Here is a 25,551-nt window from a genome sequence, read left to right on the forward strand (position 1 = left end):
CTTCATTAAGTTGGAATGGAAAGAGCAGACTGGTCTTGTTGTAATCAAGACATCCGTTCGCTGAAAATTGTGTGCTGTGTTGAGCTGTAATTCTGTGTGACTCAGAAGGAAGCACCCAACTGTTGGCCTGCAGTACAGACCAGATGCTGGCATGTTCCAGCTGAATAGCAACTTAAAATCTGTGCAGGAGATTTGACTTGCATGGAGGGGGCAGATGTACTGACAGGCTGGCTTGGCTTTCTTCAGAGGAGTGTTTTTCATGCTGTGGTCTAATTGCTGCTGGAGGAAGTCTAGCAGGTAAGTGGCAGCATCCTTAATCCTTCCTGCTTGGTAGGAGGGCTGAGCTTGGTGAACAAAGCATTAGGTCTTCATAAGTGGAACGTATTAGAAATGTATTGACTTTGCTACAAATGTAGAATGGGATAACTTCATTTCTCTTTCTCCCTCACCAAATTAAGCAGGAAACTGATGGGGCAGGCAGAGTTTATTGTAGCACCAGCTCCAGACTTAGTGCATGGTGTTTTAAATATCATCTTGAAATTGCATTTCAAGCTGGGGATGTATACAGACAAATAAGCCCTCTTTGGTAGTGATTAATTCATGTGAAAGATTCAAATGCTAAAGATGGCCCTTTTTGAGTTAGATGTGAGCAAAGCAGTGACGTGGAGCTAAGGAAACACTCTCTCCCTAGAATCACCAATCTTTTATCATCAAATTTGCATATTCCTTCTAATAATGTTACTTTTCCTATTTTTTTTTTTTTGTCTAAGTAATTGGAAATGTATGTTGTGGCTGTTTGAGTTGTGTTTTTCTGGTCAGTGCGGGCATGTTGAATCTGTCTAAGAAGTACTTAAGGATCTCAAGGTTGCATTGTCTCACCAAGTCTCATATCTAATCACACAGGATATGAAATGGTACAGCACCTGCCTTTACACTTAAATTTATTTGGAGCTATCCAATAGTTTTGAAACTTGACTCCCTCCAAAAAATCACCCTTCTGCTGAAAAAAATCACCATTCAGTTGAAGAAGCTGTGACTAGAAGGGAGACTGCTTCAAAATTAAAAGTATTTCTATGGTTAACTGTAAAGAGAAGATGATTTCTGCAAAGTAAATTATATTTTTTTCTTCCTGGTAGCTTTAGGTGTTTGTGTAAGGAACAGCATAGTAGAAGTGTTGAAATGAATCTCTGTATTTTTTTTCTTTTAACGGAATGTAGACCAGATGTCTTTATAGCAGTTTTCTCCTTTCTTTTTCTCCTTTCTAAGTTATGACCGTTACACAGATTTTTATTCTTATCATGACATTGTAATTCATCTGGATTCAAAACTCAGAAGTCTTGCTGGCTAGCTCAGTGGGACTGTATACTTAAGAGCCTTTTTTTCACTAAAAACAGGGGTTTGGCTTGTGCTGGGGTTCAGCCTGTGCTTTCTCAATGTCCTAACTGTGGTTTGTGTTTTCAGTGTGGCAGTGTCAGACAGGCTGTGGTTGAATTTGTCAGTCCTCAGGTATGAGCAGTGTCACATCCTGCAATTTTAATTGCTGTACTGTATACTGCCAGAACATTATACCTGAGGTTTTCAGGCTGTTTTACATTCCTCCTCGTGTGTGTTTGCCTGCCTGCTGGCTGGCTGTCAGATTTGCTGTGCCTCTCCAGGTGTCTGAGGAAGCATTTGATTTATTTATCCTAGCTGTCTAGTACAGTCTACTGCATCTTCTGAAAGGTGAGGGGGGTGTAGGAAGACTGGCTTTCTTTAAACCGTTCTGGAACAAATTCTCCAGATTCTGTATCCTCTGGGGTTGTCTTGAAAGGAAGATCTGAAACTAATTGCAGCTGGGCAGTCTTTGTACCTGAACTCTTAGGGGGCAAGTGAGAACTTCTGGTCTCTAATGTAATACAACTCCTTTTGGTATCTCCTATGCGCGAGGTTGCCTTTTCTGCTTTGATACTATGAATACTTTCTTAGTAAGTTTTCTGAATGCCAGCAAATGCAAAAGGTTGTTCTTGTTTGTTTCTGAATTTCTCTTTCCTTCCCCTTGGATGTCATAAATGTTTTGCTCATGCTTGCTGTTCTTTTGTATATTCTTTTTCTAGATTGAGGTGCTCCTAACCAACCAGATCTTTCAGAAACTTTTTTAGAAGAAACCTTGGTGGGTAAAAGATGTGCCATGGAATGGTAGCACCAAAGAGCAACACAGGATCATCTCTTGCCTTGAGTAGCCATGGGTTGTTTCTTCTGCTAGTTATCTTTGACACCTTTATTTTGGAAGCACAGGCCACAGGTAAGTGAAACCTTTGCTTTCATGTACGGTGGGGTGGAGGAGAGATGTTTAAGTTTGGAGATGACCTTATATATCTGTGGGAAAACTGGAGATGGTTGATGCATTTGCATACATATTTCAGTACTTACAGGAAAAATTCCAACACAGCTTGTTAAGCAAAGGGTCTTACCTGAACTGAACTAGTCTTGCATTCTAGCAAAATGAATGCTTGTCCTTTATACTACTATTTCCTCAGGTTTTTTTTTCTTCCTTCCATTTTCATCTCTTTAGTGCAGCTGGGGAAGCCAGCCAAGAGCAAGCATGGACCATTTTTCAGTTGAGTGATATCCTCACATAGGCACTATTATTTGTATGCCCTGTAGCAACTGCTCATGTGAATTAGTTTTGGAAGCACAGGCTGACTTCTGCCTTTTGCGCAGCTGAGGAGTCTGTTCACTTTTTGCTTGCGTGGCACCTTCCAGCACCTGAGCACTCACAAAATGTACTCTTCTGTTGGATCACTTCTGCATCTTGGGTTTTTCCTCATTCCCCATGCTTACTTCTTGATATCTGGTGAACAAATGTGGTGAATAATGTAAATAGCAGTGTAATGGGATGATACATAAAAAGTCAAGGAACAGTAGAATGAGGGGATGTTCCTGTCAGAAATGAGTGTAAGAAAAAAACAGATTGGTCACAAGGTAGTGCATCATGAAATGTATACTTTTTGTTACCCAACATACCCTGAAATGTCAACACACATACCTGATGTAGTTTTTGTGTTGGTAGAGAGCTGTTTGATCGTAAGTGAAACAGGATGGTAGAAATAAGTTTGTTTGTGTGCTTTAGGTGCATGTTCTTGCACAGAATCCTAGAGGAACTTATTTTCAAGAAGCCAGATAGATTTGACTCCTACAACTGCAGTTAGTAGCTTGCTTTTGAAAACAAAACCTCAGTTCTTGACAGTAGCTCTAAAATGTCCAATTTATTTGTGATATCATGGCATCTGAAAATGTCCAGTGACCAATATTTCTGAGCATCAGAGAAGCTTGATTTAGCCTCTGTGGTAGAGCAGAATGAAAGTTCTTTGCCAGATGCACTCAAAGAGAGTATCCTCTATAGACAAGTCTGGAGGGAGGCATTGATCTCCTTTTAGTGTTTCTGACTCCTCAAGTTGGAAGGGAGAAGCTGCTGATATGAGAGAGTCCAGACTTTTGTGTCTTTCTGACCTGGCTTTCCTTTTGTAGGTAAAAAGGGATGTGTGGGGGAATCACAAATGTGTCTGACTAGCAAAACAAATAGTAAGAGTGTGAAAGGGATGAAGGTTTCCTGTTTTTTCCAGAGGCTGTCCTTGATTTTTCTAGCTGTTGATAATAGCTCAGCCTTGCTTCAGATGTAGGCCTGTGAGATATTCCCTGGAGACTGAGGCCGGAGCACAATTCCTTCCTGACACTCCAGTTATGTACTGCAACACCTTGTAGTCAATCTTTAACCAGTATACAAATGCCTTGTGCTGCTGAGTGGGGAAGGCAACCGCAATCCTAGTGAGCATTTTCAGTATTGTTTTTGAGATATCCTGTGTCACATGGAAAGAGCACTAGTTAATCATGTCATAAGACCCTAGAATGGTTCTGTATCATTTCCCTTTCTCTGTTATTTTGATTCAGGACCTGAAACCAGTTGTGGTAAACTGATCAAGGCAGATCATCAGCTAAATAGGATTAGAGTAGCTAGGCTTGAAGCGTTTCCTTTAGCAGAAGTGAGAAAGTGAGTTTGCTTGGGGAGAAATCCCGGATCATAGCAGAGGGCAAGGCACAAAGGGGGAAATCCTGGGGCGGAGGGGAGAGAATGGGCTGGCTGTGTCCTGCATCCATCCATAGGCTCTGAGGCTGGGAGGGATGGGGGTGTATGGCAGCCTGTTGCAGGCCCAGGGAGCTGCACCTGCAGCAGTGCACTGGCCACAAGTAACATTAATCAGTCAGCCAGCCGAGGAGCAGGGGCCCAGATGGAGAGACAAAGAGTGCTGACGTGATGCTTGGAAAATCATCTTTCCTTCATCTTTGTCCCCAGCCACCCCAGTGTCCTCACTTTATTAGTTTACATAGCAAAAACATTCAGAGCAGGCAGAACAAAGCGATGTTAACATGAAGCAAGAGATTGCATTAAATCTCCTGGTGGTAATGCTTATCTTGAATACAAGGCCAATGTGACGCGTTCACAATTGCTACAAAAGATGAAGAATGTTCTCATAAAAAGACAGACAAGCATGGAGACAATGGGCTGGCTCAGCTCTGAGTGATGAAGTGGAGTTTGTTATTCATACATTTAGAACCATATAATACATATTGTATTGCAATTGTTTTACTGTTTGGAAATGCTATTGCTTGACTTTCAGGAGGCCTAGATGCATATTCATGTTCTGAGCAGGAGTATGCTCTCTTTTACATGTGATAAACGCAGAGGGCAGACTGATTTCTAGTCAGTGAGCTTCTGGTCTGTCCTCTGGTAATAAATTGATTTTATTTATGCATGGATTTTTAACAAAAGTCTTCAGCACTTTGTCTCAAGCAATCTATCCAAATATCCTGGAGTGCCGTGAGAGGAATGTGATAAGTTGCTTAGTCACTGAGCCTGCTGCAGAGTTTGGGGGAACTGCTTCCTTCTCGCAGGAAGGTAATTGCAAATATAAAAATAACCACTGCACGGATTTTAACACAAAACATGCAGCATTTGGTGTTGGGCAAACAGTATAATTATGCCAGAAGTGGAGGATTTAGGAAGGCTTCAGTGCTTGATCACTGTTGTGCCTTTTTCCTCTCTAGTGAGTTCACCAAGATTAACTGAGAGGGAAATAATGAAAAAAGGAGCAGAATGAAAAGTCTCTCTTCCAAGAAGAGCCTTGGAAAGCAAGAATCTGAAGTGCTGCAGCTTAATTCTTTTCCATCTTTTTTCTTTGGGGGTTCTTCTGGAATTTAGCTGAGTGCTGGGGTGCTTAGTAGGTGGAGACAGGGAAGTTCTGGAAGTGTTGGAGAGGAGGAATTAACAACTGCTTATGCTTCTCTGTTCTTTCTTTGTTGTCCCTATTCTTTCTCCCTGCTTCCTGTCTCCGTCCCTTTAAGTTTATTCCCAAGCTCTCAAAGGCCTTGTGTGTATATCACATTCATAGCAGTTCTCCTATTTGACCAGACTGTTTCTGAAAGGGTCACAGTGGATCAGAATAAATTACTCATAAAATTTTGACTTGTAGTCTCTAAAATATTCTGAAAGCTTCCTATCGCATGTGTTCTCAATGGTGTAATTTCTCTTAGATTCCTATCCAGCTCTGTCAAAATGTAGGTTGGGCTTTTCATTACTGATAAGAGCATCACCTTTCTTGAGAGATGCAAGTGAAGGTGTTAGTATAAGTATTAATACCCTGAATTAAACAAATATCAGTACTCATAAAGAAGAGAGTTATAATATTAAGCTTTAAAAATTAATAATGCAGACTTGGCAAATGTAAGTCCATGTAGATTTAAACACAGCCTGATCTTTGTTGACTGATATGTGTGAAATACTATAAAGCTATCCCTTTAATTTTTAGAGTTGCCATTAAAACAATTAAATTGAGCTTGAATAAACTGAAACAACTTCATTTCGGTGTATTGTCTCTGATGCAATTGCAGCCAATCTGCTGCATGCTGCTCTAAGGTCTTTTCAGTGCCAAGGTTATTCTGCACAGAAGCTCTTGGATACCACTGGTGTTTGTTTGCATTGCGTAGAACAGCTTGTTAAAGCACACTCCAGCCATTGAGCAGATTCAGACTTGCTCCTATTCCTTGGGAATCTGTATGAAGCAGAGGTTCCCTTTGTCTCTAATTGTGCTGTAGAAAGGAAGAAGTTTTATACTGCTAGGGATGAATTCAGTGGCCGTGAAAACAAGGCCATTGTGGCATTGGATAGCAAGATAGAAATGTGGAGCACTGTGCATGAACAGAAGACCTTAGTAGTGCAAGTTTGAAGCAAGTGTTGTGTCAGCCCAAAGTCTATAGTTTCCTGTAGAAAGGGAGGGAGTTTTCTGTGTGATTCCTTTTTTCATTCCCTTCAGAGAGCCTCATGAAATCAGGGTGGTATGGAAGAGCATGGTGAGGAGCTGTAGAATGGTGGTGAGGCTGCCAGGATGGTAGATGCAGATGGACCCAGAAATAGCCTAGTTAAGGAACACTCTCTACACTGACCTCTAGGCAATGCTTCTTAAGCAGCTGACTTGAAGGCAGTAACAGGAATCTCAGGTAGTCACACAGCTAGTTGAATTTTAAACAGTGTGAATGGTTGAAGAATGAATTAAGGCAAGTATAGCAATAATCCTAATTTTTTTTTATCTTTCAGATTGGCTAAGCAAATCCAAAGGACCTGCATGTAAGTATACTCCTTCATTTCTGTGCTATGAGAAACGAGTGTGATATTTTACTGATTAACGTAAGTGGTTATATGAGCTAAGATTCACATTTTTACTTTTGTGCTGAGTGCTGTGATGCATTTCTGCCCCATTTCTGTTTTTATCTTTTATATATGGGAGAGATGATTGCCTTCAGTTTGAGGGAGGGAGATCAACTTCACATGTTTCACTGTGCTTGAAGGCACCTCAGTGTGTCTTTATAGTACTTAATTTTAAATGACTCAAAAACATGTAGAGTGAATATTCATTAAAACACAAAGAGAAAGTTATGCTGCTTGTGAGAGTTTTGAAAGACTGCCAGAGAGGATGGGGAGGGCAAAAGGGAAGAGAAAACCCCTTTTGTTTCCTTTAATCAAGAAAAGTGAATATCTCGTCACAGAACGTGACTCTGGATATATTGTATTGAATACTCAGCTTTTCATTTCCTGTGCTCAGAAAAAGTCTGAAGCTTTTCCTGTATGTGTTACAGAGGTATGTAATTTTAGGAGGAAGTGGGAAGCATATTTGGCTGGTTCTATTAGTTCTAAATATATAAAATATTATGTAAATCTTTGTTGAAGTCTAAAATATGATCATCTTAGCTTGAATCTTCCCATTTCCTTCAAGAAAAGGGAAGACAGAAACAGAGCCTGATGAGAAACGAATTCATAATTATGTAGTTAAAAGTGAGGGAGGGTAATCATACCACCTACCAAATTCTGATCTTCAGAGGGAAAGAGAGGAGGAGAGCAGATGGAATCCTCTGAATCTTGAGTTTTTAATGTCTGAATTTTACTCTTGGCAAGACTGATATAACACACGCCTAGTATGAAGGTGCCATCAGTTCTTTGCCAGGGTTTCTAGCAGGAAAACAAGCTAATTTAGGAAATAGCTCAAGAACTGCCTGGTCCAACTAACTCAGCTTCTTGGGCTACAGTGAAAAAGGTGGAAACTGGTAGTCACTTTGTTGTAGAAGAAAGCAGAAGGGGAGCTTCATTCTTCAAGAGAAAGTACTTGCAACTTTAGTCCAGATGTTAGTGTCCCTTGACGTCTGGTGCCTGCCCCACTAAAGATACAGATGGTCTGTCTTCTAATGCAGATGCCTCCTGTCACAGACTTCCTTCTTTCTCTGCTTGTGCCTGTCTTTTGGGAAGAGTTTGAGTTTGTTCCTAGCTTCATGGAAAAGGCCTGACTGCAGGACAGAAAAGTTTACTTGCTACTACTTTGTGCCATTCGACATTTCTTTTGCTGTTTCTGCCCCTTTTGAGTTCTAAGGTATTTACAGTGGTAGCTAAAATATATATATTTTTTCCAGATAAGTTGAGTGCTTTTCCCCTTGTTGGACCTATTCCCTTTTATCTGTGCAATTTGTCCTTGCAGTTGCTTCTTCAGGCCCTTATGTTTATAACTGTAGTAGCACAAGCAGTTATCACTTCCTTTTTTGTTTGCCACCTATTACTGACCCTGTGCAGGAACGATGGCAGAACAAAAAGGAACTGGAACTGTAGCAAACTTCAACCTAGGCTGCTACTACAAGTACTGCTGGAATAGCTGGTGTCCAGTATTATAAATCTGTGACGCCCACAGCATACTTAATGTGGGTGATGAGGGGAAAACAAGTAGAATCATAGAATCATCAAAGTTGGAAAAGGCCTCAAGATCTTCCAGTCCAACTATACACCTATCACCAATATTTCCCAACTAAACCATGTCCCTTAGTACAGCATCTAAGCGTTTCTTGAACGCTCCAGGGATGATGACTAAACCACCTTCCTGGGCTGCCTGTTCTAGCACCTGGCCACTCTGAGAAGAAATTTTTCATAATGTCCAACCTGAATCTTCCCTGGCACAACTTGAGGCCATTCCCTCTAGTCCTATTGCTGTTATCTGGGAGAAGAAGCCAAAACTTACCTCACCACAACCTCCTTTCAGGTCATTGTAGAGAGTGATAGGTCTCACCTAAGCCTCTTTTTCTCCAGAATGAATAATTCCAGTTCCCTCAGCTGTTCCTCATAAGACTTGTGCTCCAGACCCCTCATCAGTTTCATTGCTGTTCTCTGAACATGCTTCAGGGCCTCAATGTCTTGTTCAGTTTGGGCCCCTCACTACACAGCACTCAAGGTGTGACCTCACAAGGACTGATACAGAGGGGTGATCAATTCCCTGCTCCTGCTGGACACACTTATTTCTGACTTTCTTGTCTTTGACTTTCTGACTTGTATTTCTGACTTTCTTGTATTTGACTTTCTTGTCTACCTGGGAACACTGTTGGCTTATGTTTAGCTGACCAACACCCCCTGGCCTATTTCTTCCACATAGTTTTCCAGCCCTTCTAACGTTGCCTGGGGTTATGGCCAAAGTGCAGGACCTGACACTTGAGTCTTGTTGAACTTCATCCCATTGACTTCAGCCAAGTGATGCAGCCTGTCCAGACCAATCTGTAGGACCTTCCTACCCCCAGTAAGATTGGTGTCATCTGCAAACTCACTAAAGGTCTCTCAATCCCTCACTACTAAGGCAAGGGGAGTAGCTGTAGGCAGTCTTCAGCTTTTATAGCTGAATCTGTCCAGACCCTGTATTAAACCCAGCATTCTGAGCCCTGATGAGGATTGCTAAAAAAAACTGCTGGTAACAAGCTGCTGAGAATCAAGAATGAGGATGGGATGCTGAAAGGCACTTGAACAGAAAGCTCAAAAGTGCTCATACTTTCATGAGATTTAATTGGAACCTAGTGATTGGACTGGACTGTTATAATTCAACTTTGTCTTGAGAATTTGTACATGCTTATCTGTGTGTTGATCTGTATCTAAAAAAGCATTGTCCTTTTAAAGAAGAAAATCTCTGGAGAGTGTTTCTTTTCCTCTGCAAGTAGGAATTCTCCTTAGGTGAGACTCTGCTTTGGCAGAGTATTGTATTGAACTGGTGAATGGCTTCCATATATGAAGTCTTTCAAGGGCTGTGTAAAGCTACCTTAGGTGTAGGACTGTTCAGATGAGTTGTGGGACGTGCCAGGTAGATTCAGCTAGAGGGGTTTGTTGCTTAAACTACTGAAGGATAAAATGAGCTTTCTGGCCCAGCCTAGAATGGATCTTCTTATGATGGATGGAGGAGCAGAGCTTTGGGAGTTCCTGTGCTTAGGAGTCTGTGAGGGTGCTCACTTACTGCTTGTCTGCCTTGGCCTGGCAATAGTGTTTTTGAACTGTGTTACTATGTGCTCAGTGTTTGCTGTCAAGCCAGTCAGCATAATTCAGGGGGGGGAAATCTTTCTCCCCTTGAAGAGCTGCTGCTTTCTGAAATGTGTTTTTGTCCGTAGCCAGTAAAAGGAGAATCATGTCTGATTTGACAAAATACTGTCTTTCTCTAGTGAGAAGTATACATCTGTTGGAGGATTTATTGAATTTTCAGCCCAAGATCAGAGAAGGAACACGATAGGCCTGACACGTGTGCGGAGTTGTAACTGGAAAGCCAGAAGCTGCTGTTGCTCTTAAAGCTTGGAGGAATGCTTTCTGTGTCCTGAGAAAAGGACTAACATGGTACATAGCAAGTTTTATGTCGGATACATCATTGTGCATTAGAAAGAATAAAACTGTTTTATGATCCTACATAGTATTGCTGTTTAGACAACTTTCCAGTCTGGGAAATATCAGCTGCTGAGATAGTAAGTGAAGTTTAGCTGCTTTAGGTAGCTTTTCCTTCAAAATATTCTACTTATCTCTGGAGGCAGACTCTTTGAGCTTAGGAATACGACTGCAAACGGATTTGTAGGAAAGTGACATAATAGACTGAAGGTGAATGAGGAAGATCTTCCGAAGGAGAGGAAAAGGTCAGAGGAGTTGAGGAAGACAGGAAGGTGAAGGTTTCCTCAAGTGGAGTTGTGAAAAATTCCTGGTGGTTTAAAAAGCCAATTAGTGGCTTGGTGATTAAGTAGTGTAAGTCCTGGAAGAAGGTAGTGTTTTAATTTTAGCTATGCAAGCTGATTAGAATGGTTGAGAATAGTACGGCCTTAAGAGGGAAGACTCTGGTAGAAGTGTATGCATGTGTTGGGTTTTTTTTAATTCTTAGGTAAATGTCTTAATGCATGGATATGCCTTTACAACATCAACCTTTTGAGTCTTTTCTATATGCAACAGCACTGACTAATGAGACCGGCAGAGTTTAAGATCTCAAGGTTACAAAACGTATGTGCCCTCTGGGGGCTGGAGCTTCAGGTAAGGAGTTTCCTCAAGGCAGGAGCAGAGCAGGGTGAAGATGGTGGCAGAGTGCTGGCTGGCTGCCCACAAGTGATCTGATGTTGCGGCTGGGGTACCTGGTGGAGAGAGAAACTCAAAGACGGTAGAGCAGTAGTGTGTGAAATAAAAGGCAAGGAGGAATTTCAAATGGGAGTTGCTGCCGTGTTCACAGAAATGGCCTTAACTTTCTGAGAAAGTTCTGCTTTTCTTGTTTTGTTGTCGATTTTATAGATAAAAGCAGCTTTGCTCTTCTCCCTCACATCCTTCTGTTGCACGCTATACCCACAGGACTGGAATTCTTAATATAAACAAATTAAACCTATTAAACCTGCTTAGACCTATTAGACCTGCTAGATCTCTTTAGCACAAGCAAAGGAACATATCCTTAATGTTTTGTGTTTATTTTAAAGATAGTGACATTTCCACTCTATTGTTGGCTTTGATTTCCCTACAAAGTAACCTTGGAATACTCCTATAGAACAACTGACTCATTTCATTGTAAATGCTTCTTGGACATAATTTACTTAAGTTATAAGATACAAAATATAAAGGTTTTTATTATTTGAGTATCCAGAGTCATCTGTCACTTCTCTCTAAACTGCAGAAATTATATTTTTTTTAATAAATGAAGCTGGAAGATTGTAATGTAGTCTCAAACCTCCATGAGTTTGCCTTTGAGTGAGGTCTTGATGGAAACCCATGAAGAAGTTTTTACTATTGTATTCTTTTAATCCTCAACTTTGCCTTTCCAACAAGATAATCATGTAAATGTTCCCTTCTCCAAAGTAAAGATGAAAATTGTTGTACTGTAGAAATGTGATGTCCATGAGCTAGCTTAAGTTTAACCTTCAGGCCTTCCCACTTTGGGTCTATTTGCGTTTACTTCTCAAGCTTCGGTTTCATCTTTAGTTTCATCTTGTCTGAGCACAGTCAACCAGTGGTGATTTGGACAATTGGTGATTTTTTCCATAGCATTTAGTAAGCCAGACTCTGCTTTTGGAAAGCTGAGGGAAATGTACAATGCTGAGAGAGCTGAGCCATAGAGGATTCTTGTTCAGTTTTGTCTCTGAAGTCCTTGTGCAACATAGTCACCAAGCTTGATATGAGACAGGTTAAAGGAAAAAGTAGCAATGCGGAGAGAGAGCTTTAATAATCACCCCTTTACACTTTATTTTCAAGCATTGCTGCTTTTAACTTTACGCTTATGAAGAGGCAAGTTATTTTTATTTAACTGCTGAGTGGTCCCAGGGAACCTGTGTTTCATGGAATTCATGGAATGGTTTGGTTTGGAAAGGACCTTCAAGATCTTGTAGTTCCACCCCACCTGTTGTAGGCAGACACACCTCCCTCTAGACAAGATTGCTCACAAACTCATCCAGCCTGGCTTTGAATGCTTCTAGGGAGAGGGCATTCACAACTTCACTGGGCAGCCTGTTCCAGTGTCTCACCACCCTTCCAGAAAAGAATTTCTTCCTAATCTAAATCTACTCTCTCCCAGTTTAAAACTATTTCTCTTCATCCTGTAACTACATGCCCTTATAAAAAGTCCCTCCCAAGCTTTCCTATAGGCCCCCTGCAGGTACTGGAAGGCCGCTATAAGGTCTCCTTGGAGCCTTCTCTTCAAGTTACAGCTTGCATGTCTTTAAGAGTTATGACTTGATTGTTTCTGATAAGTGTCTCTACAGAGCTTTGGCATGCTGATGCCATGTAAGACTGGAGTCCTTGGGTGAGAAGTGGTGCAATTGCATGGGGGGAAGGGGAGGTTGCAGCCTGACATTCACTATGTAGTTAGGGCTGAATTGAGCATCCTTGGTTCTTACCATTAGTGAAAACAGGAGTGCCTGGTGGAGGCTGCTGCTTAGGGGTGTTGTAGGGAGGTTCAGTCCCTGCCTACAGTAAAGATGAGCAAAAGCTTAACTATTTTACCGCATACCTCTGGCCACCTGCCACTTGTCTGAGTCGGGTGAGGAGTATTTCATGGTTGGCTGCATCAAGCACTGCAGAGCAATTTGGAAGGATGAAAATGGATGTCTGTTCTGCATCCTCTGACAGCAGGCAAGCATCTATCACTAAGTCTGTTTCCATCCCCTGAACTCTTAACTTAATTAGCAGCTTTAAACAGAGGAAATTGTCTTTCTGTCATTGGTTGCTTAGTTAGCACCTAGGGAGGGTACTAGCAGAACTGAGGCTTTTGTGTTTTTTCATTTAAAAATGGTTTGGGTTTGGTGGAAGCATTTCAAAGCTGCTTGACTGCATGTAGTCTGTATAGATTAAACCAAGTGCATCCTCCCAGCGGGATTCATCACCTTTCTTTCTGTAGCAGTAGAGATGGTAAATTGTAGGATTTTTTTTTTTTCTTTAGCAAATCCTGTAGTATTCAGAATGGAATCATTACAAAGTTTCTCTTCTGTAGTTGTTCCTGGATTGGTACCAGATTCAATGAAAGGGTTACATTGAAAACAATGCTAAAAAGCCCTCCAGGAACATTTATCCTTTGTAACATATCATGTGGTGGTAGAATCGAACTTGTGGCACCCAGTCTGGTCTTCAGTCTCCTCGCAGCAAGTAGTTCCAGTTGACTTCAGGAAAATTGACAACTCTCTGTCCCTTTGCAGTAGCTTTCTCTCTAGGTCGGACTCAGAGGCTCAGGATCAGATCAGTTTTTTTGTTAGTTTATTTTAGTAATGTTCTTCTATGCTCGTAGCTGTTGTTGAGCCTAAGGACTAGCTGTAACGATTTTTACATTTGTGCAGTTGTTAAGCAGTAGTAAGGGAGAGGTTGGAAACCTTGTGCTTTGCCCTTTTTTCAAGCCTTCCCCAAGGCTATCTTTAGGCTCCTACGGGCTTTGAGAACACTATGCCCTAGCGCTGCTGCTGTGCCCCAGACCCTCACCCCATGCACATGAATTCATTACGTTGATCTTTCCACCCCTGCTTGTCGGTGGGGTCGGACAGCAGCTGCATCTCCTGTCAAGCATGATTCCGGGCAGGGGGCTTTGGGAAGGAGAGCTACAAAAGGCCCAGTTTAAATCATCTGTGTAAGGGCACAGCAGAGGCTCTGTCATCCAGGCCTCACCACTTGTCTTCTGATGCTATGGTTGTAATGACATTAGCATTTCAAAAAGGGGATTACCACAGCCCCCAGCTTCTAAGGGGAGGATATTCTGGTTGATAACTGAAAAGCTGCTTTGTGGCCATCTCTCCCCCTACCCCCCCCGGTCTGGATTCTAATGGACTGGTGAAGGTGGCTGTACCATGTTATAAGTGGATTGTTGCTGTTGCGGGGAAGCTGGTTATTTATTGGCCTAAATGTGCACTGTTAGATACGAGGCAGTTGTTGATGATAGCCTTCTTTCTTGCTAATTCAGAGTAACTGAGAATTTCCTAGTGGAAAAGTTTAAACAAAGAGTCTATTGGGATTGCAGTGGTGTGCTAGGGAAGCATCCTTAAATTATGCTTGCAGGAATAATTTAAGGTAGTTACATTAGCCTGTCTCATATATTTTGACCAGTGGAAACAGGCAGCACCTGCATCCTAATCACTGTCTGCCTTCTAGGCCTCCTGGGGTACTAAAAACACATTCTGTACTCAGACTGTGGGTTTCAGGGCAATTCACTGTATTTCATAAATTCGTTGTTTAAAACAAAAAATTCCTATAGTGCAAATTACTTCCAGACCCTTTGATTCAGTATTCAATTGATCTTAGCTTTTTGCTAAGTTTACTTTACCCTTTCTGATGTTGTTTGTATTTACAGCTCATATTAAGGGCTTGTGTACACTGGGCTCTACTGGAATGTCAGCGTGGTCACCATGTCTTCTCCAGTTCCATTAGGTGTAGAAATGAAGAGATGAGGCAAGTTGGTCATCTGGTCCCTGGGACAAGAGAGCAAAGGGAATTGTCTCCATTACACGCTATAAGGAGAGAGGCAAGAATACTTTGTGCAGCCTCTTGACCATGTCTGGGCCCTAAAATTAGTAGCTGACTCCCTCTCAGTGTCCAAGATTGGAGCCCCTTGGTTTGACACTGTGGCAATGTGATTAGGTGAATTAGTCTACATATCTTTTTTAATCTATTTATTTCTGTAGAGCACAGATCTATCTATAAACTTAAGCAAGGCTGGTGTGCCTTGACTCTAGATGCTCAACTGAATTGTACTGAGTGAAGATGGAGCTTTTGAGTGTCCTGTGGCTCACATGAGCTGGACAGAAGAGAGTGGCAGAGATGCAAATTGCTACTGACACGCCATGCTGTCTTTTTCTGCAACTGTGCCCACAGACAGCTGTGTAAATTTGGCTGTTCTCTCATTGCAGAGTCACTCACTGAAATACTGTGCAACCAACTCTGGAGCACACTTTTGAATCTATAGTCAGCCTTGGCTGCCCTGCATCTTTACATGGCTGTTTCGGGCATATATGAGTTTGTCAATCCTCTTTTCTGAGCACCTTTTTGGTAGTGATAGTAAAAATGAAGAAATGTTCAGTGTAGTGGTGGAAGCAAGTTGGAGAAAAAGTAAAACTGGAAATCTAAATGCTATGAACTAAAATCATAGGAAGTAAAGAAAGCAGGAAACAGCAGTCTGGTTTCTGAGGGTCTGGTCAAATTGTAGATTTACAAAGCAGAGGAGAAAATGCTCAGTCTTTTAAATTTCAGGACAGTTACTGTTTTAAGGCTTTCAAGAGAAAGATAACCAGCACTTATTCAGTCTACTTTTCGCTGCCTTATGCTCTTATCCTACTGAATATAATTTATAAATAATGTAGAGTAGGAAGAGGTTGGAAAAGAAAGCATGAAGGAGAAAGTAGTTCTGTTTCCCTTGCTCCCTGTTTGGATTAATGAACTTAATTACTTGGAAGTAGCTAGTAGTGAACTTGTGGTTTTCTCGAATGTACTTTTAACAAGACTGTGAATTTTAAAAGAAGAGGCAATTCAGTCAAAATAATTAAAGATGTAGGAACTTAACTGCTATATCCCACATTACTAGTGCTTTGTGTCTGTAGATATTGAGAGAACTGAATTACTATGCTTTCAGGAGGAGAGAAACTAGGACAAGAAGATGCAATCCTAAATGCAGGGAAGCAACTGAGATACTGACTTTCAAATAAAACCCTATAACAAAGTTGTACTTTCCTGTTCATGTCAGCATAAAACAGAAATATGGAGAGAAAATGGCTAAACAGAGTAATATGATTCATTGTCACCAGCAGTAAGAGTTCATGAGCTGGGGGAAAATGGGATGGGGCAGAATGCCAGAACAAAGATCTCTGCAGAGTAAAACGTTGTCAGAAATTCCTTCTTGATGGTTTAGTTTAGTTTCCACTACATTTGGTACTTGTTTATCAACTGAAACTCTTTTTAATAAATTGATATGGCAGCTAAGAAAGTTTAGAAAAAGGAAAAAGAAAAATGGCACTGCATCCTCTTTATATTAGGGAAGATATCTGGTGGGATGGCTATGATGTCGGATACACTTATAATTAAATTAATATTTCCAAAGAGCTTGTCTCTCACAGGTAGTCAGCTGGGAGAGGTGATCTCAAGTCATAGAAGCACTGCTGAAGGTTTTGCCCAGTGTTAGCTAACAATCTGAAGGAAGGAGTTACTATCCTGCTGCTTAAATTTACAGGTAAAACAATGCTGAAAAGAATTAATTCCTGTAAAGACTGAATAACATGAAGCAGCCAGAAGAGTGGAGATGAAAATCAAATGGAATTCTGTTTGCTGAAAGCATGAGACTGCCTTTTCTCTAAAACTATGCTTACCAACTGTACTGACTGGAAAGGAAATCCTTGGAAGAGTTGATGGAGATATAACAGTTTAACAGTTTGAATGTCAATTTGCCAAACACATTGGAGTTGTAGAAAAGTTTGCATCTACACTGAAATTGTGGCAGTGCTGTACCATAATAAATAGCAATGTGAGAAAGAAAAGTTTCTCAGAATGCTATTTACACATACATTACTTCCACATTCCACTTGAAATGGGTGCTCTTGAGAGACTGTACTTCCTTTATGTCATGCAGGTAGCATGTCTGAAGTCTGAAAGACCTCCTTGCTAAGACTGCCAGAGCAGAAGATGCCAATCAAATAATTACCTGGTACTGAAGAGAATAGCTTAACCAGCTACTGGACAAATTGGGAATACAGAAGCATCTTTCTTTGCAGCTATAATTTCAGCTATTAGGATTCTCCCTCTAGTAGTAGTCATGGCTCAAGCAGCTCTGTCTGTGTGTGTTCTCATCACAGAACTGGAGAGACTGGAGATGTGAAGCTCTCTTACACTGGGGTCAACATTCAGTAGAGATAATTATTGTTTTCTGGGAGTAGATGCCCACCAGGAAGAAATGGAGGGAGTTGGAAGGAATAGCTTTGTCCTTCCTTTTTGAAACAACTCAAAGAATGGGCCACTGCCACAGTGAGTTTTTTAGGGATTGGGTTTGTGCTTTCTTCCGAATGCTGCCTCAGTGTACTTTACTAGTCAAATAACCTTCGGAGAAAGTTAGCTTCAGTTCTCATCATGCATTTCCAGCTAAGGGGGCATGGTTTATTGAAATATAACATGCTGCGTAAAGCAGTTCATGCAGTAATGGCAAGACAGTTTCCTTGATTATTATTTTTTCTTCCTGATCACCTTTTTGCCAAGTCTCAGGAAGGGTTCTGAGAGCAACATGACATACTTTTGTCAGTCTCAGTGGGTACTAACTGAATCAGGATGTCTCGTGACTGAAACCACTGCAGATGTTTGTTATCCTATGTGCAACTCTTGTAAAAACACACTCTCTGTAGGCTGCTACAGCTCTGGGAGTCTCCTTGACTGCAATATAATAGTCTGTGCAGGTATTTGCCACTTTAATATTACTTCTTGGCATGAACTTCAGTATGCTAGCTTGCAGTTGCTTCATGCTCATTGTCACGAACCTTGTTAATGAAATTTGTTTAATCCTTTTTGCTGTAGAATGCCAGTTCCCTTAATATGTACTAATTTTGCAGCTGTGGTCACATGGCCTCCATCAGAACAGTGCATTGTGGAAAACTGCCTTTCTGAGAGCTTTTCACAGAGTCTGGTCTAGAAATCCATTGCCAGTAACTATGCGAGACTGAGATTAGACATTTCCAAACTGTGGTCTTCAGAATACATAATAATAGTACACATAATTGTGCTTGCCACATGATTATAGATCCTACTTTCAAAATCCTTTAATTATGTTAACATTAGGCTTTAAAAGTGTTTTTGCTTTACAGTGCAAGCAGTTTCTTTAACTGTGTCAGCGGTATGTGCCCTGAAATAAGATGTATGATCATGACCCACCCCCACCATTCTAATGTGTCTTACAGGTGACTTTCATTGTTGATGAAAGGTTTGATAGGAACAGGGAAGGGTACTTTAACAATCACAGGTATTGAGAGAAAGCATGGCAGTTGGGTTGCTCACTCTTCCCTGTGGAGTCACTTCAGAATAGACATTAGGTCTGGCAGTGTAGCTTTTGCAGGGAAGTGTGCAGTCAGTGCTTTTCTGCAGCAGAGCAGATACTGCAACTTGGTTTCAGTTTACACAATGAGCTAAAGAGTAAATGTCAACTGTCTGTTTGTCTCTTCCACCCTGCAAATAAGAGTGACAGTGACAGCTTTGATGTGCTGTAACTAGGTTGCGGTGATTTGCATTTATGGTTTTATTTTCTGATGCTGAGAGGGAAAGGATACAAAAGTAGATCATGGTATTTAACATGAGACATATGCTTCCACCCACTTCATTAATGGTAAGAATTTCCCCTTTCCATACGGAGAGAAAATCAAAGTTCACTGTCACAATCTAGGTGACCTTTCTTAGTGCTTGGGAGGCCTTTGTATGCTACATCCTCAGGCATGATATCAAGAAAAAGAGGGTGGGGAAGAACAATGGGTTTGTTTTTTGAGGAACAGATGGGTTTGTTTTTCTTCCATTTCTGGCAATAGCTTAAATATGGACTGTCTTTCTGAGAAGAGTAAGAAGTATTTTAATCGAGGAGATGTGTTGGGGAAAAGGGGAAGAAAAGGAAGGAGCTCATTTGATTAAACCACATTCTGCTCTCTGTATCAGTTCTGTGGAAGAGCAGGAACTGTCCACCTCTTAACCTTAACCTCTTATGGGCCAGGTGTCAGGACAACATAAGTTGCTGCAGAGCACCATAGACAGGAGATGAAGTTATGATTTAAGATCTGTGTTTATCTGAGATGAGACAGGTGTTTCCTATCTTTTATGGTAATAGCTGAAACTGAGTTGCTTCTGGAGGATGTTGTACTTGTGTTAATTCCCCTGATTTTTCCAGACATTAAATCCTGCCTCTACCTGAAAAATCACCTTTACTTCTGGTAGAAATTGGCACATAATAATGATGTGTTCAGCTGCAAAATGGTCTTTTACACAATTGCAGCATCATTTTAAGAGCTGAGAACTATTTTAAGGTTTGTCAGTGGGTCCATTTCTTGGCAGCGCTAGGCCTTCAACTTGTATTGTAGCAACTGCAACTTTGAAATCCTTTTGGAAAAAGGCCTCTTGTACTTGGTCTCAAATGTAAGATGCTCTTGTGAGGTTTTAAAAGGCTCTTCCATGTTTGCACAGCTGGAATGTGATGTTAGCCTGAGAATGTGTTGTCTAACTCCAGCTGAATAACCAGTGAACGGAGACTTGAGAGGAGTGGGCACAGAGGGAACTGAGTTTAGATTGGGCTGTTCAGTAGTTCATTGCTGTCCTGGTGAAAGACATGAATTAGGAGAGGAAATCCAGTTGAAAAATAGATGCCTTTAACATTTCTACCTTCTTTCCTGAACTTAGACTGCTTTCCATTGAGTCTAAGCTGTCTTCTTAGATTTTTGTCCTGTGTTCTCAGTTTTAATGGCCAGAATGTAGCTGGCAAACTGTACTGGAGTGGAGGAGACTGGAAAAAAGGAAAATGATCAAAGGTCTGAAGGGAAGAGCTGTGGAATTGCTGTATTCCTCTTGTCTGTGGAGCTCTATGCTGCCTGCTAGTCTTGACTCTGCAGTGCCTCTTGCCTTACTAGTGGGTTTTCTGTCACTACTTCCCAAACCTCTCCCCAAAAGACTTCAGATCCTGTTATAGAGAAGACAGGAAACAGCTGAACAAAACCAGGAAGACTGTGTAATAATGTGTCTGCCTTTAGTAACGAAATGGTTTTCTAAAATTTACTGTTGGTCTATAGACATGTGTGTTAAAGATATCATGTATTCATTGCAGATTTGACTGAAGTGATGAAGTCTAGTTTTGGAGGTCTCTCATTTCTGTTTACATTATGACCTCCGTAGCACTTACTCTTCCTGGAGTACTGTGTCCAGTTCTGGGCTCCCCAGTACAAAAAAGACAGGGAACTCATGGAAAGAGTCTTGCGGAGGGCCGCAAAGATGATAAAGGCCCTGGAGCACCTTTATTATGAGGAAAGGCTGAGATGTTTGGGTCTGTTCAGCCTTGGGAAAAGAAGACTCAGCAGGGATCTGATCTATGTCTATAAATATCTAAGGAGCGGGAGGCAAAGGGACGAGGTCAGACTCTTTTCAGCAGTGCATGGCAATAGGATGAGGGGAAATGGCCACAGACTGAAGCATAGGAAGTTCTGCACAAATGTGCATGGGAACTTCTTCACAGTGCAGTGATGGAGCACTGGCACAGGCTGCATAGGGAGGTGGTGGAGTCTCCTTCTCTGGAGATGTTCAAGACCTGCCTGGATGCCTACCTGTGCAACCTGGGCTAGGTAGTCTGCTTTGTCAGGACTAGATAATCTCTAGAGGTCCCTTCCAACCCCTGCAGTTCTGTGATTCCTGATTAAATGCATATATCGTTCTCTGAAATTCTCTGTTGGTGTGAAAGAGATGAGTTGCAGAATGGTGATTGACAACATTCAATAAATTGACTCCAGTTGTTTGTTTTTCCTGTGGAGTTTTGTTTTACTGTCTAGACACAAATCTATCAGCATCAAAATAACCCCCTTTCCTCTAGTTTTTCCCACTAGATCTCAGAAGTTAGACATCCATATTGCTTATGTAAATATTCTCAAGGAATCTGCACATTGTAGCTAGGAGTGTTCCCAAGTGTGTGTCTCTGGGGAACCAGCATTTCTGCTATTTTTAGAGTCTTTTACATGGGTCTTCTATTTCTTTTCTGTGAGAAACTTCACAAAGGGGCAAGAGGTTGAACTGTACAGTTAAGTGGATCTCAAAGCTGCATGAGAAGCTTTTGTTCCACTACCAAGAAACCTGTAAGCACTGTATGGGTATGTTCACCAGATGTTCTGGTAGACTGAGATCTCTAGAACAGCTGAAGAGGCATCATAGTGCAGCCTGTCATAGAGGCACTACATCTTAGGAACAGGTGGTATAGGAACACAAGTGCTTATATCTACCGTTTCTTGGGATTTTCTGTCACTGGTCTACTAATAAGCTCTACCTGGTCCTAAAGCTTGGTTTATAGACTCTACCAGACTGTAATCCAGAGGGAGAAAATTGATCATCTGCTTCAGGGAGAAAGAAAAAATGCACTAAAAAAAATCATCTGTTTAAACAGGGAGGAGAGACATCATGGCACAGAGAATTTGTAGAGAATAGTTCTTAAAGAAACAAGGGAGTACAAATGAATGGCAGTGGTCATGTTGCGTTAGTTAGCATGGGAAGTGAGTTGTTAGCATGAACACTCTTATGGGGGGGAACAGAGGTGGTTTTTTGTTGCTGTTTGTTTTTAAGATTGAGGGAGTGTAAGATCGGAGCTCTGATGTTGATGAAGAACTGGGATTTGAATACTGCTTCCTACCGTATAAATTCACATGTCGTGGGAGGCAGATCTGGGTCCTGCTGTGTTTATCTGAAGTCTCCCTGGGATGTTTTCAGCATGCTTCCAAGGTCCAGCCCCAGCTCTGCAGAAGTTGGAAATGCTCATGGATTATTCCCAATCTGTGTTCAGTGCAGAACTTCTGGTGGCATTAAGGCATGCTGAAACAGTTTCCTCTGCTGAATCCTTCTCTGGGGAACATTTTAAAAGCTCTTTTTTTATGTGAGGAATTTCTTGAAACTGCCGTGTTCTTGTATGGTTTTGTGAAAAAATTAAGTTATTAACTGAATTTTTCCTACTGTCTTTTTTGTTCTTACTTAATGTTTCCCATTCAAAATGAGTCTGAAGAAGGTGATTGTGAAATTTTTTGTCTGCTAGAGCAGTGTCTATAGATGTGAGATTTTCTCTGTTGACCAGAGCAGTGGAAAAGATTTTTATGTTCTCAGGAATTACGAGGCTCAAAAAAAAAAAAGCCAATAAGAAGCCACCAAACTTGTACTTTATACCCTAATAATTGTATTTTAGAATAATCTGTCCCTCCCACTTCATCTTGGTTCTTAAAATATTGAAGAATTGAATTGTTATAATAACATTTCGTAACATAAAATTAGACTTTTGTTCAGAAGTCTTCTGTCTCTCCCAGTGGAGGTAAGGTAGTTCTACACCTCTTGAAACTAAAATTGAAATGTTTTTCTGTTTGGGATTGACAACTTGGACAAAATGTAGCAAGTATTAATGTACTGCATGCTATTGGTATCCACTAATATTTTGACCTAAGCATCGTCCAATCTGGAATATACAAAAACTGTCTTCAAAGGTAGATAGTTAAAAAAAAAAAAAGGAAAAAAAAGTTGCAACAGCACCAAAAGCACACCAAAAACCCATGTAACCACACTATCTCTTTTTATGGAGGTAGGCAGTTGAAACTGGAGAAACAATTGTCTGATGTGAAGGAGCTTAGCAGGAGTTTTCTGATGTTTGGAAGTTGGCAATGAAGAGAAATGACAGTGTGGTGTGTCTGAGAAAAGCTGAAGAGAGACTTGAAATGTCTCCAACTTGATGCTGTCAGTGTTAGCTGGAAAGTGCGTAGGACAGCAAGGAATGAAAATAGTTTTGTGTTGTTTTGGTTCTAATGGTGTTCTAAGAAACAAGGTTTTATAACAGCATTTGCAAATCAGCTGAGTTGTCCAGAAGAACCTAGACTCATGTGTGAATAAGATGATGTCTTAGAACCCAAGATCTAGTCCCTTGAAGTGGTGATAGTATCATTTAGACTTGGCCTATCCAAGTCAAGAGTGATCCAAGTGAAATGCTGACCTGAAGGTGTGGATGTGGCTACTTTGTGCAGTGAAAACTCAGTCAAACATTGCTATTGTCAGCACTGTTGTCTTGTTAACTGTATGATGTACTGAGAAATGCTCTTGCTGTTCTAGTAACTGCTCTGACATGATGGATGGTGCTATATAGATAATGTGTAGATGAGGGAAGCCACTGGAGAGAGCTGAGCAAACAAGTGCCTCAAAATAAATGACTTAATGAAACTCAATGAAATGTCACCAAAACGCACACAAAACCAAAACACCAATCCCTTCCAAGAAACAGCAAAAAAAACCCCACCAGACAAGCAAAAAAAACACACCCTCCAGCTAGTGGAAAAGGGAATCTTGTTGAGTTAAAAGCAGACGGTAACACTGCAAGACAGTAATGAAGCATATGTGTCCCTAGCCATGTGCTGGTTTCCTTTACTGCAGTAAAGGCTTAAGTAAATTCCTGGCCAGAGAGACCTGTGTGGAAGAACTACTGAGCTGTGAAATTCTGCATCTGGCTTGGCTTTCTTCATAGGGAAAAAAACACAAAGATTGCAACAGTCAAATTAATCTGTAGATCTTGGTCACCAGCGTAATTAATTTCATTGACAAGAACCGTCAAATCAGTGTATAGGGCTCTGTAGACTACTGAAACTTCTTTATTCTCAAAGGTGGACAGGAAGGCTCTGTGAAGAGGAAAGTCAAGGCAAAGAGGCAAAAACTTCAGGTTACCTAGCAGATGAATTTGTGCCTAGGTCTGTGCTGCTATGCCTTGGCTTTAGTTCCAGCCACTAAGCTGTAGCGTTTCCCTCAGACTTTCAGCTTGTACTGTGAAGAGGCAAGTTGCTACAGCCATGGCATGTGTTGTGGCTGACTTTGTGGCACCAGGTAGGAACTGGAGTTCTGGTCTCCAAGCCTCTTTTGAGCATCTGTCACACCTCCTGCCTTCCAACATCAGCAAGGAAAGACCAAACAAAAGTGTTGTGAGAGGAGTTGCTTTCCTTCCCCCCCTCAGTTAGACTATGGGGTTTTGGTTGTGTGCTCTATAATCTTCTAGTCAAATGAAAGGAATGGTATTTCATCTCTTCTTGAATGTTTGTCATATCTGGGGTTTCTATCTTGGTAATCCCTACTCTAGCCTTACTATCTGCTTTTTCAGCTGGATAGTTTGATTTGCCTGTATTTCAGTTCCAGTGGCTACGGTGAAAGTGTCTAAGGGCAAGTAGTATCTCAAAGGGTGAGAATTCCTCTTGCACATCTTCTCGGAATACTTGTTGCCAACTGTGAAAGGACCTTGTTTTTTTGAACCTTTTTTCCAAGCCTAGATTTTTTCAGCTTACGTTTGTTTACCATTTGGGAGTTTGGAAAGAGGAGTGAGAAAAACAGAAAGGAAGATTTTGTGTTTGCTATGAGGTATGTTTTTCCCAATTTCCTAATACTTTTTGTTAGTCAATTTATGAATTCATATCCTCTAAGTTGCTTGAAGCTGTTGGTATGGTAGGTAGTGGCAAAATGGAACTATAAAACAAATGCTTTGAAGCTATTATGTCTGTATAATAAAACAACATTCTCAAGAGAGAACTGGAAATCGGAATTCTTTTATATGCTATATTTGTAAGTGTTCTACTAAGTTGCTGTTTACTTTTTGATGTCTGTTGATCTCAAGCAGAATCTGAGTGGGTGGAATGTGTGGGACTTGGCATGCTCTGTGAGAGCTGATGGTTGCTCCTGTGACTTGTAAATCAAAGCACCAGCAGTATCCCACCAGACCTTGGTGCCTTTAGCTAGTCACACATAAGTCATGAAACCTACCAATAGTTTCATTGAGTTATTTTCATTCTTTCCAAGTATTCTCCAGTTACTTGTCTTGTTAGTATACAGAGCAGCCCAGATACCAAGTTGCTGCCTAGTTTCAGAGCAGGTTATACAGGGATTGATGCCACCTTTCCTGCTATCACCTTGTGAATACTTAGGTTGCCTAACACTGTTAAACTATTGGGCAATTTAGAAAGGTGTGTCATATCTAGCTCTTATCAGGAAAAGAAAATTCTTCCTTTACTTTGAAGCTCGGTTCTTCAACTTCATTTGGTCTTAAAGCTTTTTGAATTATAGTGTAGTCCGGTTTGAGTTTCAGCTAAATAGTGTAAGGAAATCAAGATAAGGATGTTTCAACTTGCAGCATAGCTGGGAGGCTCTAGGACACTGGGGTCTTTGGGAAAGCTAGGTTTGCCACATATAGTACTTAAGTTACTCTGTAGTGTGAGGTGCCTCCAGCTTTGAATGGAATGACCTGGGGAGTGTCCCAGTGGGGCTGTTTTTCTTTCCTGCCAGACTCTGCAGGGAAGTTGCTTGCGATATTGAGCTCCTGTAAAGCCTGTAGAAAATATGACCTAATATTTACAGCTAACCTAACCACATCTAGAGTGAAAATATGAAGTGTGCTTGAGAGGCTTTCCAGTGAGACAGGACTAATAACTCTTTACAGTTCTACCCAGCCAGTGGTAAATGATTTGAGTGCCTGTTCTGAC

At 41.1% G+C, this 25,551-nt stretch overlaps 1 protein-coding gene across 7 annotated transcripts in view; it reads left to right on the forward strand.

Annotated features, from left to right (window-relative positions):
- SUSD6 (sushi domain containing 6) overlaps nt 1–25,551 on the forward strand; it is a 72,661-nt gene that overhangs the window by 28,507 nt on the left and 18,603 nt on the right. For 6 of the 7 annotated variants that reach the window (XM_065754691.1, XM_065754692.1, XM_065754693.1 and 3 more), the window contains 2 exons: nt 2,094–2,281; nt 6,629–6,658. In XM_065754691.1, coding sequence (XP_065610763.1) covers nt 2,161–2,281; nt 6,629–6,658 — 151 coding nt within the window. In that variant the 5' untranslated portion in view covers nt 2,094–2,160. The remainder of the gene's footprint in view (nt 1–2,093; nt 2,282–6,628; nt 6,659–25,551) is intronic. The other variant, XM_065754697.1, reaches the window with a different exon arrangement.

This window comes from Cyrtonyx montezumae, unplaced genomic scaffold (assembly GCF_038088225.1).
Source record: "Cyrtonyx montezumae isolate F1298 unplaced genomic scaffold, pur_monq_1.0 scaffold_10, whole genome shotgun sequence".
NCBI classification, from domain to species: domain Eukaryota; kingdom Metazoa; phylum Chordata; class Aves; order Galliformes; family Odontophoridae; genus Cyrtonyx; species Cyrtonyx montezumae.